The sequence below is a fragment of the Mustela erminea genome, chromosome 14, assembly GCF_009829155.1.
Source record: "Mustela erminea isolate mMusErm1 chromosome 14, mMusErm1.Pri, whole genome shotgun sequence".
NCBI classification, from domain to species: Eukaryota; Metazoa; Chordata; class Mammalia; order Carnivora; family Mustelidae; genus Mustela; species Mustela erminea.
The window spans coordinates 33,299,307-33,318,525 of record NC_045627.1 but is presented as its reverse complement, the minus strand read 5'-3'; the positions used below and the strand labels follow the sequence as shown (position 1 = coordinate 33,318,525).

Below are 19,219 nucleotides of genomic sequence, written 5' to 3'. Positions count from 1 at the left end.
GAAAAATAATGCATATTATTCATCCTGAACTAGGATATGTTACTAAATACTCAGGAGTGATAACAGCTTTTCAGATAATTATCTTGCATTCTTTTGCTAGGCAATTTTGTCACCCTCTGTATAATATTTGCAGCTATCGGTTATTTCTTAGGTTTATTTACATTGACTAGAACCTTGAGTAAAATATTGATTAACCCCAGTGATAGTGGAAATGCTTATCTTAATTTTGACTTTTGGAGAGGATATTTGTTGTAAGTTTCTAGAATTTGCTTCAGATTAAGAATTATCCTTTCTAGGGGCACCTGGGTGGCTCAGTTGGTTGAGTGATGGACTTCAGCTCAAGTTGTGATTTTGGAGTCCCCGGATCAAGTACTGCATTGGGCTCCCTGTTTAGCAGGGGTTCTGCTTCTCCCTCTGACCTTCCCCTTCTCGTTCTTGCTCTCTCTCATTCTTTCGCTCTCTCTCAAATAAATGAATAAAATTTGTTTTTAAAAAAGAATGATTCCTTCTAGTCATAGTTCACTGAGATTTTTTGTTGTTGTTGTTTCTTTCTTTGTTTAGTTTTTTTTTTTTTTGCCTTAATAAGAACAGGCATAATACTGTCATCAAATGCTTTTCTGAAATCTGTTGGAATATACCAAAACAAAGGATTTTATAGTTAGATTTCCCAATCATGAACCATGGGTTTATTCCTGAATAAACCACATTGTCTTGCTGTAAAATTATTATTTTATTACATAATTAGATTTAAGTTGCTAATATTTTATTTAGAAATTACCTGATAGTTCTGCCCTCTAATTCCTATCTAATTTTGTATTAGATTACATAATCACTAAAAGGCAATTATTGAAATGGGAGCCGACCTACAAATCAATTAATCTGTTTCTCATCTGCAGATAAATAACTAAAGACAGATAGATACATTGTTAACACTAGCTAAAATAATTCAGAGACAGGATTCTGTGATGTAAGATTCATAAAGCTTGGGATGTAGTTTGAGATACAAAGTCAAGAGAATATGAAGTTCTTTGGTAATAATTTGTTTCTTGAAACACCCTGACTACGCTTGCTTCTATGAGGTCCACTACCTTTAGCTTCCTATTTTACTTAGAGTTTTATTCTCTCTTTCATGTGTTCCCATAAATAGATTCTATTAGATTCTATTTCTATAGATTCTATTTCCTGAGATTTGCTTCTACTGTCTTTGATTTCCCTTGCAGTTCCAAGCCCATATAAGAGGTGAATAATCAATATTTGTTACTTGATTAAAATTGTCCCTTTGCACCTTGCCCTGCCCTTCTGTAACATAATTCTATTAGTGAAATACTTTAGAAAACTTGTGATTCATGTTCATTTCTTGTTATTGCAAAGAACATCAGGGCAGCATCGTCTCACCAGAAGAAATAGAAAAACTGGCTTCTTTAATCAGAAGTCACTTGGATGCCAACTTTGGGAGATCATAAACCCCCCTTTGTACTTCTCAGGCTCAGTCCCAGGCCTCTGAGTGAGACTTGCCTGCAAACAAAGCATTCATTACATTATGTTCTGCAGGAGACACTAAAGCTCCTGGGTTTGTTGATGCCAGTTATCATACCTCTTTCCATCTGCCATTCTCACCAGCATTTGGCAGCCAGCTCAGGCCCTTTGAACAATTATTTTACTTGATTAAAAATAAATAAATTAAAAGCTAAATTGGGAGGTCTTCAGTTGTTTCCAATTTGATATCTTAAGTGAAAGTAAAACTTGAAAGAAACTGCCCCCCAGGCTTTAAGTATGATGACCAGACTAGAAGAAAAGTGTTACTTTTCTTTGAAGTCCAGCTGTCTAAGCCTTTGTGGAATATTGAAAATGAATTTCAAAGGGAGATTTTATCCCTCTTTCTTGTATGTCCTGAATTTCTGCTGCTGTCTCCTTCCTGTATGCTCCATTTTTCATTCTCTCTTTGGGAATGATACATTCTTAAGCATGCTAATTTGTGCATTCATGCATTTATTAATTCACTGAATATCTATTATTGTTTGGCTATCATGTATCAGGCCCTAGGAACTGAGGGCCTAATGATGAGCAAACACAGATAATGACCCTGCTCTTTTTTTTTTTTTTTTTTAAGATTTATTTATTTATTTATTTGACACAGAGAGAGATCACAAGGAGGCAGAGAGGCAGGCAGAGAGAGAGGGGGAAACAGGCTCCCTGCTGAGCAGAGAGCCTGATGTAGGTCTCGATCCCAGGACCCTGAGATCATGATCTGAGCAGAAGGCAGAGGCTTAACCCACTGAGCCACCCTGGTACCCCCGACCCTGCTCTTAAAAGGCAGATAACATGGTTACTAATCAAATAATCCTTTCAGTGAATGTATAATCACAAACTGAGACTCAAACTGTGTAAGAAAAACCTGACTTGGGTAGGGGAAATTCTCCAGGGTACATGGGAGATGCAGCATTGGTGAAAAACTGTTTGGGGAGTTACTTTTCAGCAGACATCTGATGGATAGCAGTTAAGCAGGCCTAAGGGATATAAGGTAACAGTTAAGAAGAAAGAGGAGCATATTCAGGCTTTAAAAATGGCATGTGCAAATATCCTGTGGCAGAAGAAAGTATGGGTAACTGAAAGTAGGTCTAATATCCAAAAAAAAAGAGAGAAAAGAACTATGCATGATGAGGGTGGGGAGTTAGAAAAGAACATGATTCAGGAGATGTTTGGGAAGTGAAAGAAAAAAAAATGAACAGATATAGGAACTGGAGAGTGAATATTGTCTGGTAGTTCCTAGTTTTCTGCTTTGAATTGTAAGATACATGAGACTACCTTACCACCTACACTGTTCTATGGCCACATAGGCTATTTTGATCATCAGTATTCCATTCCAACATTCTAAGAATGGCCCTCCGTGTGGCTGAACCAATGGACAATTCCAGGGATTACTTACTCGACTTCTGAGTATTTGATAATGGAGATCACCTTCTTGACACTTTTCTCCTGGCCTCTATAGCATCAAAGTATTACGGGTAACCTTCTTTATCCATGACCACTTTTCTGAGACTCATGGTAGGACTGTCCTCTTCTAGCAGCCTAATAAATTTTGGTATCTTGGGTACCTTTCTAAGGATATTTGCTCCCTACACAATCATATCCTATTACACTGATAAGCTAGTGACTGTAAAATTCTTTCTCTGAAATTCTCGGTCTCAAAAGTGTTTACACAGGAGTTGCATGACCATCTGTCAGAGAGAAAAGTGAATGAAAATGAGACAGTGACCTTTATCACCCACTGAGAGCTAGGATACACAGTGACATGATATTACAATTAACAATGTGAGCTATGTATAAGCAATGAATGTGTGGTAATGGAAATCTCATCAAACATCAAAGTTTGCTTCGTGTTCTTGAGAAATCATATCATAGGTAAACAGCTGTATGAGGATTCCATAGTGACAGACTGAATGATGTGTGATGAACACCTGTCTAAATACTGAGCTCGTTCATAGCAAGAATAACATTTCAGTTGTCTAAAATGACTGAGAGGACAACTGATGCTGCTGAGACTTCAAATAAAACTTGATATTAGAATGTTGAAATACAGCATGCTTTGGTATTCAATACGTTTAAAAAAATATTTTTATGTATTTGAGAGAGAGAGAGTGAGCACAAGCAGAGGCAGGGACAGAGGGACAAGCAGACTCCCTTCTGAGGCTGAAGCCTGATGTGGGGCTCAATCCCAGGACCCTGGGATCATTACCTGAGCTGAAGTCAGATGCTTTTTTTTTTTTAAGATTATTTATTTATTTATTTGACAGAGAGAGATCACAGGTAGGCAGAGAGGCAGGCAGAGAGAGAGAAGCAGGCTTCCCGCCGAGCAGAGAGCCAGATATGGGGCTCCATCCCAGGACCCCGAGATCATGACCTGAGCTGGAGGCAGCAGCTTAACCCACTGAGCCACCCAGGTGTCCCTGAAGTCAGATGCTTAATGGACTAAGCCATTCAGGTCCCTGCCTGGTATTCAGTACTTTTAAAATATAGTCTGTTTACCAGATCAGAACAAAGCAATGAAGAAAAGCTGAGTTGAAGAGATAGCATGGTAGACTAACTGAAAAGTCATTGAGAATACTTTGCATTCTCAAATATCTTTTTTGAGAGCTGTCCTTGACTCTATCATTAATGAGTGATTTTTCTGGGTCAAGCATGATCCAGACCTTGATGGAAAGAGAGGGACAGAACTAGCCTAACTGGCAGGGTTCTACAAGGCCAGATTCCAAAGTAGATTATTTCATTCTTATTTATTTATTTATATTTTTATTCAAATTTAATTAGCCAATGTATAGTACATTATTAGTTTTTGATAAGATGTTCAATGATGCATTTGTCACTTAAGACCATAGGTTAGGGAATAAAGGGTACCATGTTCTTTTTTTTTTTTTCTTTCAGATTTTATTTATTTGAAAGAGAGAGAAAGAGAGAGTGAATGACAGGGAGATGGAGAGAGAAATTGAAGCAGACTCCATACTGAACATGCCCACAACCTTGGGCTTGATCCCACAATTGCAAGATCATGACCTGAGCCAAAAACCAAGAGTCAGGTGCTTAACCAATTGAACCACGTAGGAGTCGTGGGTACCATATTGTATGCCATGTGAAAGCTAGAACCAATGTTCAGGAAATAGAAAGGAGGACAGGAACATACAAAATTGATATACAAAACTTGAATTAGAAGCCAGGAAGAGAAGATCAACAGCATGATAACAAATGTTAATTAGTTTAGGAATTATCTGACAAGGCTTTGTTGTCTACAATTTTTTTTTTTTTAAAACAATCCAGATAGTGCAGTATATTTAGTCCAGTGTGAAAGGTCTAGAATGGACATACATCTTAGAGGCAGAAGGACTGGTGGGAAGGGGAAAGTTTCATGTGAAAGACACTGATGTAAAATACATAAATAAATAAAATCACTCTTGGTAACATGATATGTTGCTGTTTAAAGATTTTTTTAACTTATCTTTTGCAGTTGTTAGATACAGTATCAGTAATGATTTTAATGATAAAGTTTATTTTTTAAAGATTTATTTATTTGAGAGGGAGAGAGAAAGAGATGGCACAAGCAGGGGAAGGAATAGAGGGAGAGGTGGAACTCATTCCCACCACCCCAAGGTAATGACCAGAGCCAAAACCGAGAGTCAGATGCCTAACCAACTGAGCCACACAGGTGTCCCAATTTAATTTTTTATAAAAATGAAAAAAATATTGTGCCTTGGCCGTTTTCTTTTAAAAAACTTATGGGGGCACCTGGATGGCTCAGTGGGTTAAAGTCTCTGCCTTGAGCTCAAGTCATGATCTCAGCATCCTGGGATGGAGCCCCGCATCAGGCTCTCTATTCAGCAGGGAGCCTGCTTCCTCCTCTCTCTCTGCCTGCCTCTGCCTGCTTGTGATCTCTGTCTGTCAAATAAATAAATAAAATCTTTTAAAAAATAAAAAAACTTATGAATTTACCTGAGCGCCTTTGGTCCCATTTATTTAGGATAGTTTAGACTGTTTTTCATGGACTTGGCTAAAAATGTAGTACAATATCAATAAAAAGTTGTTTCAATGATGGAAATTTCATCAATAGTTTTTTTTTTTTTTAAATCTTTTTTTTTTTTTTAAAGATTTTATTTATTTATTTGACAGAGAGACATCACAAGTAGGCAGAGAGGCAGGCAGAGAGAGAGAGAGAGGAGGAAGCATGCTCCCTGCTGAGCAGAGAGCCCGATGCGGGACTCGATCCCAGGACCCTGAGATCATGACCTGAGCCGAAGGCAGCGGCTTAACCCACTGAGCCACCCAGGCGCCCTCATCAATAGTTTTAATTCAGGGTGGCATAAAAGAGCACACACATAGCTCTACTTAATAGTCCCCCTGTCATTGGATAGTTTGAGTATGTTTCTTCTCCCTATTTGATTTTGTTTTCCTACCGATACAATGAAAGATTAGAGAATGGGATCAGAATTCACAAACTGCTGACCTATGAACTAAAGCCATCAGACTGTTAGTTTGGTCAAGGAAATGTTGTTGTTTGTTTTTCATCTTGTCTTAATGAATTCTAATACCTTTATGGAGGGGAGGACATACACACTTATGTTTGCCTGAGGACCTACCAACCCACGCAACCACTGAGTTATATCAAGATTCTATGTTTGTATTTCCTGCATGAGTCCTGAAAGTGCTTCAGTTTGTGACTCTCAGCTTAGACATATTGTCAAATTTCTTTAGGCTCTTGAGGTTTTAATTCTGTAAAACCTCTTAACAGACTAACTGCTCTTTCCCACCCTGCATTGTATAGAGAGAAATTAACTGGAAAGAAATTCATACATGGGCAACCTGCCTGGTAGCATCAGGCCATCTCTATGCACTAGCACATTTAATCGAAACACTCCAGTGACATAGGTATTATCATATCCATTTTTCAGGTTAGAAAATGAGCTAAGATAAGCTAACATTTTGACCATGGTCCAATGTTTGTTAATTGTGGAAATCAGGTTCAAGCCTGTTTTGTCTCTAGGTTCAAGATTGGTTTGTCTCTAAAAACTCCCTACATCCTAATTTCCCTTAGTGGAAGGAGACTTTCCAAAAGGATCTCTCGAATAATCAAGCTTTACACAGACTTTGAAATGTTGTCAGAGTTAGATATACAAATGATGTCAGATCTCTAAATATCTCAAACAGTTTTACAAAATATTTTATTTGCATGCTGCTTTCTTTGTTAATGGGAGTTGCTTTCATGCTGTGCTCAGAAACATAACTAGTTTCCTAAAAGGCCACACAGAATTTAGGAATATTGTTAGAAGAAATTTAGCTTTCATTTACGTGTTGATGTGGCTTTGGAAAATTTGTCACAAGTCACTCAAATTAGAAGTGTAAAGAGATTTTATTTCTATCACTTAACTTTTTTTTCATTTTGTCACTGAGTACTAGTTATCTCATAAATTCAAATTTGTTTTGTATATAATATTACTAAAACGCCACTTGCCTTAATCTGGAAATAGTACTTGATTATTTAGAAAATGTATCTGCCGCAAAACCGTTCTGGTTAAGGTAATTTCAAGTCTGTCTGAATGAAGGAAGACAGAATGTTATGATGATCATTAATTGAGCAGAAAACTTAGCTGTGCTGCATTTTCAATTGAGAGTTTTGTAAAACTCAAGTTTACTCATGTAAACAGGACTTTTGTGATTACGATGATTTCCACGTTATGCTAGTCACTGAATAGGCTTACAATAAACATACTCTCTAGCAAATGTCCAGTACAAGAATATCTGTTTTTATTTTTGTTGTTGTTGTTGTTTTTATTTTTATTATTTATTTGACAGATAGAGATCACAAGTAGGCAGACAGGCAGGCAGAGAGAGAGGAGTAAGCAGGCTCCCCGCCGAGCAGAGAGCCCGATATGGGACTCGATCCCAGAACCCTGAGATCATGACCTGAGCCGAAGGCAGAGGCTTAACTCACTGAGCCACCCAGGCGCCCCAAGAATGTCTGTTTTTAAAAGGGAAAATAGAGAAAAATGATCCATTAAAAAATAAAGGAAAGAGTATTTAGGGCACGTTTTTGTAATTTTTAAACTTTGGATTAACCAGCATTCATCTGAGTTGACCAAAAGATTGAGCCATTAATTTCTAATTTTTTGAAATTTTACTTAAGAAAAAACTGCTTTACAGTTAGAGAATTTACAGATAGAGACTTTCTTCTATGCAGTGCAAATTATTAGAAGACATGTCAAATGATTAGATTGCTGAATCGTACTTTCTGTGAGTAGAATTTGGAGGTGGGAGGGGTTGCAGAAACTACTGCCCTTTTCAAATAATTCACGAATGTGCTAATTGTATGTCAGATATGAAAGTTGAAGCATTGTGACCTTCAAGCCAACAAAAGCCCTTTTCAAGTAAGCCATTTTCATATACATTAATAAAGTGAACAGTGCCCTTCCACAGTTAAATAATGTATGGCTTTTATTTCATTATATGTAAATGCAAATCAAGGAATTGTTTCACTGTTCACATATTAAAAGTAATGCTATAAAAAAGCAGACTATAAATCCACTTAAGTTACATTTTCTGGTACTCTACAATTGTGACCCAAGGATATTTGTTGTATGCATCTATTGTCTGCAGCCTAACGTGTGGTTTTCTGCAACTGAATGTATTCTGGACTTGAGTGGTAAAACCTGCAATGTGTTGAAGTATGTAATAACCAACAGAGACATTAGGAAGATTAGAAAAATGATAGAAAAGCTGTTTCCTTGCAGCGATAAAGACAATGAATCAGGAAACATTATGGCTGGACACACTCACTCACCCACTAGCAAGAACAATGTTGAATAAGAGTGAGGATCAAAGGAAAGGGAAGGAATCCCATGCTCTTTCTCATGGCTCTTTCATGGTATAAAGAAAGTATTTGTAAATATTGGGCTTAGGTAATGGACCTTAAGTGATTATTTAAAAGAACAGCCATTTCATTGGAAAATAGTGCAAGTTTCAAAAGGAGTAATGTACAAAGGAGTTTAGGTGTTACTAATGCTTGAATCAAATTGACTGCCGGAATGTCAAACAGTTCCCATGAAGTTGTAGTAGAAAAGTAAGAACAGGAAGAAGAATTTAATTATCTTGTATTTGTCCAGCTTTCTAATATATTTGATGCTGAACAAAATGTGGGTAAAGATAAAGTCATGCTTAATGCAACTTACGTATGCATGATAGACTGCTGAGGAATGAAAAAATAATAATAAAACAATTACAAACTTAAAAAAATCATAATCGTTTGAGATTCCAATAACTTATTAGCATTCAATCCAAAGATAAAATTTTTTTTTCCAGTCCTATAGGAAACAATAATAGTTAGCATCTTATTACAGGTTGGATGTTGATACCAAGAGACTAGATAGAGTTGACTAATTCACTCATCAGTCTTCCATTTTATTTTAAACAATTTTCTAGAGACCTTTGTTACTAATTGTTTCAATAAATTCTCTGACTACTTCCATAAAACAGATAGCAGTAATGAGAGCAGTAATGAGTAATTTATGAGAATGCTGTTGTTTATCACTAAGATTTTTCAATGAGTATGTACATGCTCTAACTTATTTAGGATAACCAATGTTTCTGCATTTCTTTAATAATCTGAAATAATTTCTTTTATTTTGGATTGTATTAAAGGTTGCAAATCTTGCTTGTTCCATGTCAACAAATGAAGATGGAATTAAAATTGTCAGAATTGCAGCCAATCACCTAGAAACCTTGTGTCCACAGGTATGATAACTAAGTTGCTGTCTCTTTCATTAAACTAACTATAAAAAATTGTATATAATACTTTGGAACTTTGTGCATATGAAAATATACTAAGGTATTTATTTTAAACACAGAAGATGACTTGTCCTAAGGTCATAGCTTATTCTTTACTAAGCAGCAAGTTCTTTACTTAGCACCTGATTCTTCTTGTTCTGTTTTGGGTTTTTTTGTTTGTTTGTTTTTTGTTTCAGGGGTACAGGTCTGTGAATCATCAGTCTTATACAATTCACAGCATTTACCATAGTACATACTCTCCCCATTGTCTATCACCCAGCAACCCTATCCCTCTTCCTTCCAGCAACCCTTAGTTTGTTTCCTGAGATTAAGTCTCATGGTTTGTTTCCCTCTCTGGTTTCATCTTCTTTTATTTTTCCATCTCTTCAGTGAGAACATATGATAATTGTCTTTCTCTGATTGAGCTATTTGGTTTAATATAATAGCCTCTAGTTCCATCCATGTTGTTGCAAATGGCAATATTTCATTTTTTATGGCTGCATAGTATTCCATTGTATATGTATACCACCTCTTCTTTATCCATTCATCTGTTGATGGACATTTAGTCTCTTTCCATAGTTTGGCTATTGTGGACATTGCTGCTATAAACATTAGGGTGCAGGTGCCCCTTTGGATCACTACCTTTGTATCTTTGGTATAAATACCCAGTAGTGCAATTGTTGGGTTGTAGGGTAGCTCTATTTTCAACTTTTTGAGGAACATCCATGCTGTTTTCCAGAGTGGCTGTACCAGCTTGCATTCCCACAAACAGTGTGGGAGGGTCCCCTTTCTCTTCATCCTCACCAGCACCTGTTGTTTCCTGACTTGTTAATTTTAGCCATTCTGACTGCTCTGAGGTGGCACCTCACTGTGATTTTGCACCTGGTTCCTATAACTTTCCCTAAGGGACTTTATCAGAATTTTGTGAGAGAAAAGTGCAGTGTGAAATCAAAGTAGGGCTTTGTCCAATAATTTGTTTTTAGCCATTATTGATTTTGAAATTTCAGAATATGAAAGGAATGACTTCTTCTCCCCTCTTTTATTCAAAGTAGACATGAGTTTGAAAAAAAGCCAGGAAATGTTTTCTTGTCTACAATTCAGAAGTTTTTATTTGTTTGTTATCTGAAATGATGCTGACACCTTTTAAAATGTCTTTTGAATCACAAGAGTATTAAATGCATTTAGTTTTCTAATTCTGTTAATTGTCTGAATCCTTTGCTACTTTTAATTGTCTTTTTTTTTTAAACTACAAGGCTTGGGTTTGTTAAAAATACATTGTGTTGACTGTTGCTTTTATTTTAACTTTTAAAATAATATTTTGATCACTGAAGATTTTAAGACCTTTAATGATCCATCTTTTAATTCCTTTGATATTTATTGAACATCTACCCTGTATAAGGGTTTGTTGGTTTGTGCATTGTAAAGAAATTCTCCAAGAAAAATTTTACATAGTTTTTATGTTTTCTTTAAAAACAAAACAAAACAAAACAAAACTGAAGTATCATTAACATTTAGATCTTTATTTCATCTAAAATTTATTTTTATGTCTAACTGAGGTAGGGATTTTTTTAATAGTGCTAACAATTGGGCCACCATCATGTATTAAATAGTTGATCCTTTCCCAATTAATGTAAAATGCTATCATTGTTTCACAGATATGCACACAATTTTAAAACATTTCTATTGGTTTATGTACATTTGTATGGAATATATACATTATACATATTTGTAATATGTGCATACATCTACAAGTTTTATATAATGCATTAAACATATATGATATACATATATCAAATACATAATTTATTTACTAGTATTCCATTTGTAAATATAGATTGATAGGTAAATTGAAATACTTTTCAAAGTATGCAAGTGTTTGGCCTCTCTATTCTTCTTATTTATTTATTTATTATTAAGATATAATGTATTATTTGTTTCAGGGGTACAAGTCTGTCATTCAGCAGTCTTACACAACACACAGTGCTCATCACAACATACACATTCCCTGATGTCCATCACTCAGGCACCCCATCCCTGTCACCCCCCCCCCCCATTTCAACAACCCTCAGTTTGTTTCCTGAGATTAAGAGTCTTTTATGGGTTGTCTCCCTCTCTGGTTTGGTCTTGTTTCTTTTCTTCTCTTCCCCTATGAACCTCTGCCTTGTTTCTCAAATTCCACATACCAGTGAGATTATATGATAATTGTCTTTCTCTGATTGACTTATTTTACTTAGCCTAATAACCTCTAGTTCCATCCACATTGTTGCAAATGACAAGATTTCATTTTTTGATGGCTGCATATTATTTCATCATATCTGTCTATCTATCTATCTATCTATCTATCTATATCACATCTTCTTTATCCATTCATCTATTGGTGGACATCTGGGGTTTTTCCATAGTTTGGCTATTGTGGATATTGCTGCTATAAACATTGGGGTGCAGGTGCCCTTTGGATTCCTAAATTTGTATCTTTGGTGTGAATACCCAGTGATGCATTTGTTGGGTGGTAGGGTAGCTCTATTTTCTGGACTCTCTATTCTATTCCACTGGTATATTTCTTTATACCTGCATTGGTATTGCAATGCCTTAATTATGCTTTTATATTAAATCTGATATCTCTAGGCAGACTGGCTCACCTTTGTTGTTGTTATTATTGGTGGTGGTTTTTTGTTTGTTTATTTGTTTCTTTATTGCTCTTCTTACTTTTTGCTTGTTCATATAACTTTCAGGATCAACTTGTCAAGTTCCATGAAAGTACATTAGAATTTTTATTGAAATTATTAAAATATCTTGAATTTTAGATTATTTTAAAAGTAATCGGTCTTCAAGATATTGAATCTTTCCATTAATAAATGTTTTATCAGTAAATGTTATTTTAAATGTTTTTTTGTATCTCCATAATCAATCTTTTTAAAAAATATCCTTCAGGGGGTCTTTAGACTTTTATCAATTATTACAATAAATTCCATGACTACATGCTGGTGGCTTCCAAAATTTTCTCTCCAGGCCATATCTCTCCCCTAAAGACCACACTCAGATATAATATGGTCTTGACATTTGGACTTTGACATCTAGAAGACATCTAAAAGAGCCAAAAAGGAACTCCCGATTGTTCCATTCCCCAAACCTGAAAGTTTTCTTGTCTTCATTCAGTAAATATTTATTGAACTTATACTATGTGGTAGGCGTTCTTTAGGTATCTGGAGGGTAAATAGTAAAGAAGACAAACAGATAAAAATCCTTGTTCTTGTGAAGTTTATATTCTAATGATATCTAATGGCTGTTTTTTCTATTGAATCCATTAACTAGTCCTATCAATTTCACCAAAAATATTTATATCAAATCTATATACGTTTCTCCATCTTATCTGTCAGCATCTCAGCCTATACCACCATCATCTCTATCTTGGACCACAGGAACGTTTTATACAGTTTCCGTTCTTAAGCTTGTATCTCTTTAACCTACTTTCTATCTAAAAGCCAAAATAAATTTTAAAGATGTTTATAATAGCAATTGCTTTTCCTAGATTTTACAGGAAAATTCAAACATTTTTTACATCTTATTCAGATTTATATAAACTTCTAAATGCCTGACTTCCAGCCCTTCCCTGAATTATTTCCCTTTTCACTCATTAGGTCTCTGCATATTGGCCTGTTTCTAGAATACAATATGTTCCTTCCCAACTGAGGGAGTTTGCACATGATAATTTCTCAGTGCTTTTACCCCCCATATGGCCAGAACCTGTTACATTCATTTTGTAAGGACTCAGCTCAGATATCATCTTCACAGAGCCCAGTCTCATTAAGTCACTCCTCTAGCTTATACCCTATTATGTAACCACATTTATTTATTTTAAAGTATCTATCACAACCTGAAATTATATTTTATATTATTTTGTTACTTTCATTATACATTTTCCTCACTCGAACATAAAGTTCATGAAGGCAATGATTTAGTCTCTCTTTTCACTACCTATAGCCCCTGTACCTAGCAGAAATGTAGCATATATATGCAACAAATAAATGAATGATGTTTCTAGAATGATAAATCATTCTATGTTTATAAAGGACAGCAAGGTTTTTGACAACATCTTTTATGATACTTTTCCTAGCATGGTGTCTCTTCTTTTTGACAATATGGAAAAAAAAAGAGTATAATTAGTGTGAGTTGTAACTCATGAAAAAAAAAATCCTAAAATGGCTGATAATGATGTATAGTCATTAGCCAGGGGTGAGCTCTGTGCTGGCGGGTTGCAGTGATTTGCTCTTGGTTTAGCTCATTTCAGTATTCTCCTAATGATTTGGATAAGACTATAAAAATAATGTTCTTAAAATTTTCAGTTAAAAATAAGAGAATAAATGACATATTGGCTGAGTCTAGTCAGAAAGAATTTGGATATTTTAGAATATGGACTGAATCTCAGTATCCAGATGAAATGCAACAGGTATAAACACTAAACCATGTATTTTGGGTACTTCAAAACAAATTGCAAAATAGAGAATGGAAGAGTTATGGCTTAGCAAAAATTTACCCTCCCCAAAGCTAAGAGATTTTAGCTGATAGTAATCTTAATGTGCATCAACAGTGTGGTATAGTTGTCAGAAAATAAACCTAGTATGATTTTAACATCTTTTCATCAAAAATTAAATTCTAAAACTTATCCTCAATCTTCTTTGTATTTCAGAATTATTCTTTAAATTGTACATATTTTAATATAGTGCATCCTAAAATTCAGAATTCGTGGGTCTGGAGTGCAACCTAATTGTGTGTGTGTGTGCGTATGTGTGCATATGTGTATATGTGTATATGAGTGCCCATCTCTGTAAGCTCTATTTTCACAATACCTATAGAAATACAGCATGTACATACATTTAGGTTCAAGAATTTGACTTCCAGCAATTTATGGGATAGCTATATATGTACACATGCACAGAAGTCAGAGAATAATGTTTTCATGCAGCTTGACTTACAATGACAAGAGCTGGAACCAACCTACATGCCTGTTAGCAGAGAATGTTAAGAACTGTGTCAAGTAGTAAGTCGGCTCAATATATGTTTTGTTATAGAAGTTACCCAGGATAAGAAAAAAGGCAAATTACAAATGAGTATGTATAATATTGCACTTCTGTGAAACAAGGAGATAGGTTGAGCTGTATGTTTGTGTAGTCATAGGAAATTTTTCAAAAATGTTTTCATGAAAATGTTAATAGTAGTTACTTACAGGAAAGTGAGACTGGAAACAAAGATCAAGGAGGATAGTTTTATCATCCATTTTTATTTCTTTTAGAACTCTCAATTTAACCAGGTATTTTTTAAATTTCTAAGTAAATAGTTATATATTTTTTTTAAATTTCTGAGTAAAACCCAATCAATTAAAAATATTGCTAGATTGATTCTGGAGTAAGTCAGGCTGAGAACACACAGGGGTTAGGAGGAGCTGGTAGGGCCACATTAAATTCCTGTTTGTAAAAAGCGATTGAACGCACTGATGTTTCAGTGAGTTGGATCATCCAGGTCTTACTGGGACTCAAGGACTACAGCTATAGTGCTCTGCCCACTTACGTGTGTCACATTTAAGAAAGAATTGTCACTTGGAGCATATTTAGCATAGGATATTAGAAACAGTGACATGACTTGAAACTATGTCATATGAAAAATTCATAAAAACAACAGGGAATTTCTAGGAAGGAAAAGGTGAGACTTTAAGAAACATTGTCACTGTCACCAAATCTTTAAAGGGCTATGATGCAAAAGACTTATTCTGAAGATTCCTGAGGGGCAGAGCTACAGTCTATGAGTAGGAACTATGGGGATACAAGTTTCATCTCAATAGAGAATGAGAGATACTCTCTAACAGAGCTATCCTGAAAGGAAGTGGACTTTGTTGAGAAGGAATTTGGAGTTTCTCAGTGCCACAGACATTCAAACACAAGGAGAGTGACTATATGACCAAGCTATTATGAAGGCAGTCCAAGCCTTGGGTGAGAAGTTTGCCTATAAGTCTCTTAATGCCCAATCCTGAGATCCTCTGATGGATCCTTTATTTAAAGAAGAGGAATGTGATCTGAATGGTAGCATTTCTGAAATAGCATAGCTGTTTGAACTCAGCCTGGTGGAAAGATAAAACTATCTATAGGACTTAACGCTTATTCTGTTTTAAAAAGGGACTTGAGAGGATATTTTAAAAGTAAACTTTTTATATTTGCATAGGACATAAAAATGAGAAAGATAGAATTCAAGGTTCTAAAATATGCTGATAATTTGGACTGATGTTTCAAAGCCCATAAAGGGTAAATATAAAGTCAGGACCTAAGGTTAAATAAAATTTATTGCGAGTAGATAGGGAAAACATTGCTTACCAAAAGCATCTTGGCCATCAGGAATTGAAAGGGGCTTTTGCTATCTAGTTCAATGAGTTCAAATACTGATCCATGAAAGGATTTTCATGGTGTATATTGAAATTAGGTCCATAATAATCAGCTTTTTTCACAAAGTAAAACTTATTCAACTTTTTATTAGAAACTGATGTACTTTCTTCTTGTTTGATATTCATCAAAAACATTTGATTTATGAAATAATAATGAAAGTAGGTAATAACTTTTCATAGAGTTATTTCTTTACTTGGCAAAATAAAAATTTCCCAACCCTGTGTCAGTTACTTCCCTTGCCCCTCTACTTAGCTTTTTTTCAAAAATATTTGTAGGATGAAAAATCCAGAAAATTAAAAGTACTAATTTAAGTAACTATATGTCAGTAGCATGACGTGGAGGCCATCTTAGAGCTTTAAAGTGATTATGATATCCTGTGAAATAGGGAAAAATTTCCAGTGTACTTGTTTTGGAGCTGTCTATATTGAGAATACCATATTTGGTTCAGGCCCTGTGATTTAAAGGCTAAGCAGAAAAAGAATGAGTTGTTTTAGGTGTAGTGAATTATTGCCTAGCCACAAGAAGTATTTAACTAAAAGCCAAATAGGCTGTGTCTTGTCAAATATGTTAGAAATAGAATTTTATTATTGGGGTGGTAGAGGTATTAGAAGTCATAAGTGCTTTTTTTGTGTTTTTGTTTGTTTGTTTTGTCAGTAAGATTCTTTAATTAAAAAAAAATGGTGAAAATCTAGGATATTTTCCCTGTAGTGAATACACTTATACTCAACTAGGCAGACTCTCACAAGTGCTTAGATTTTCCAAAATCAAGTTACGTTTTCTAATGACTGTCATGTTTGAATCAATATCTAATATAGCTTTGTTATATCTTCTGTTTATCCTTATCATTGAATGCTATATTATATGATGACTTGACAGAGCTAAAACAGCTTGTACAGGCATCTCGTTTATTTTCAGTGATGTGCTGGGGATATGTTTTTACAAGTTACCTATTGTAAATCAATAATTACTTTCTAAAAGGGTTGTATATTGAGTGTGTTAAAAAGTAGAGACAAAAGTCAAGTTTGCCCCAGACATAGAAGTTTGTGAAGTTAAAAAGAGCAAAGTACCTTGGGAAGGGTATGCAGTGGACATCACCTGTATTCATATTTAAACATGGAAAAATATAACCTCTGTGAAGGTAGGAATTTGGGGTCCACTGATGTACACATCGCAGGTACTCCGTACATATTTATGAAGTGAATTTTTCTATCCACATGAACTTACTTTGTGTTGTAGCCCTGGGGAGGTGGATGCTGAAAGCCAGCACTATTCCTCATCCATTCCTGTTCTCTGGGAGGTATAGAAACTCCCAGTTTCAAACCAAAGTCATAAAAGTTACCCATATGACACTAACTCTTTGAACTACAAATCATGTGAAGTGACTGGCATTATCTCCCCTTGCATAGACAGGATTGTTTTGTTATCATAGCAGCTTGTTCTGATTAAGTTATGATGTGTTACTGTATTCAGTACACATTTCAGTAAGGGTATCAGGCTATCTCTTTCCAAATGAAAAACATATCGTAATTTGTATGGGATTCTGTTTGTTTTTGTGATCAAGAAGCTGTCATATCTATGAATTGAAAGCATTTAATTTTCTCAGAATCATGCTCTGGGGAAGCAGATATGTTTTCTTTCATTTTCTATAGATGATGATGATGATGGATGTTTTGTTTGCAACTAAACAATATAGGATTCAAATAGTCAATTTGAAATAATCATATTCTTTAAGAATCCCAGAGTATACCTATGAGTGTTGTGACAGGCTTTTTACAATTATGCCTAATTTATTTCTTTTTTCTTAAGAGAATGGCAAAGAAAACAAAACAACAATGAAAACTCTTAATATTTTGGAAACCAGGAGTCATATAAGACTATAAAGGCTAAAATTAAGTAATCATTTTTTTTTTTTTTTGAAGAAGCTGATTATGATTGAATAGTTGATTCTCAAACTCTCTAGGGTGATTTCAGATTGGAAGCCTAGGATCAGTCTCTTCCTGGTGATGCCATGGTATTTATTTGGGGAGACTGTGATTGAATGCAGCTATGAACATAGTTACTTTCCAAGCTGTAAATTAAGCTCTGTGTTATTGTACTATCATTGTTTTGCCTCCTGTCCCAATTATGCAATCAGCCACTCTCTTCCACTCACTCCAAGAATACCTTCATTCAACAAATACTTGCTGACCACCTACTTGGAAAACCCATGAATCTATGGTGAGCCGGGGTGGGAATCAGGGATTCATGGGATACCCAGTGGAGCAAGCATGAGGAATAAGTTCTGAGTTCATTGAGAAGAGGCTGTATCTAAGAAAATCTGAGGTGTTGTGCTCTAGAAGAAGGGACAGAGTTGTGGAAGACAAGTCATAGACATTAAATTCAAGTGGGGAGGTGAGGTTGGTCACAAATTAGATAATGATTTGAAATAAGTAGACAGAGCTAAGTGTAATTTAGTATGCAGGTTGAGGCAAGAATTTCTGAATTAAATCACAAAGACTATGCTGGAGTCCTCATTTACACTTATGGTATGTGCTGTGATAGTAAGCATATGAGCATAAATTACCTGTGCCAGCCCAGACAATGTTCTAGTCATGGAGGAAAACAAAGATGGAGCTTTGTTTACATTGTTTCCAATGAGAAGGGACAATGCATCACCCAGGTAAAAAGGGAAATGATATTAGAGAGGAATGTTTTGAAATGCTGTGGGAGTTAAAGACTCATGTCAATTAGGGGATTCAGGGAGGGGTCTCATAAAGGTGACATATTCTATAGGATTTAAAGGATAAGCAAGATTTAGACATTTGGGAAAATATTAAAAGGGCATTCTAGGTAAAGGAGATGGAAAAGCATATAACAAAAATCTTAAAAATGAGTAACTAAATCTGTGTAAGCTACATTGTTTCTTAACAGGAAAGCTCTTGACATTTTAGGTGGAATAATTCTTTGTTGTGTGAGACACAACGGTGGGGATCTGCCTGCCAGAAAATTCAGAATCTAGGGCACTAAATACATAACCACCACCTCCCAGCTCAGTCTCTGTGATAACAGAAAATGCCTCCATGCATTTCCAAGTTCCTCCTAGGGGATACTGCCCCATGTGGGACCAAGTGGGAAACCATGAGCTGTGGAAAAGGAAGATGTTCTATACACAATTGAAATATAGGCCTTAGCCCTTACTGCCAAGTAAAGGAATTTAGATTTGGAATTTAGTAGAGGATAGCAAGTCATTATAGGTTTTGAGAAGAAGAGTGACATTATCACAGCTGTGCTTCCTGGGAAATAATCTGGAAACTCTGTCAACTGAATGGAAAATGCGATAGGCAGGACCAGTGAAAAAATTATAGAGTACTATGTAAAAAGTCAGAATTTGAATAAAGGGCACAAGAATAAAAATTTGCAAGATAGGACAAGTTGTGAGTAGACTATATAAATTGACCAGGAATCGAAAACAATATGAGATTATGGTAATGATGAAGGCAAAA

General features: G+C 35.3%; 1 protein-coding gene across 3 annotated transcripts in view; it reads left to right on the top strand.

Moving 5' to 3' along the window:
• The window catches only part of CTNNA3 (catenin alpha 3), a 1,797,739-nt gene that overhangs the window by 1,150,665 nt on the left and 627,855 nt on the right, over positions 1-19,219 (top strand). For all 3 annotated transcript variants that reach the window (XM_032312382.1, XM_032312379.1, XM_032312381.1), the window contains exon 10: positions 9,181-9,273. In XM_032312382.1, the coding sequence (XP_032168273.1) occupies positions 9,181-9,273 (93 nt within the window). The remainder of the gene's footprint in view (positions 1-9,180; positions 9,274-19,219) is intronic.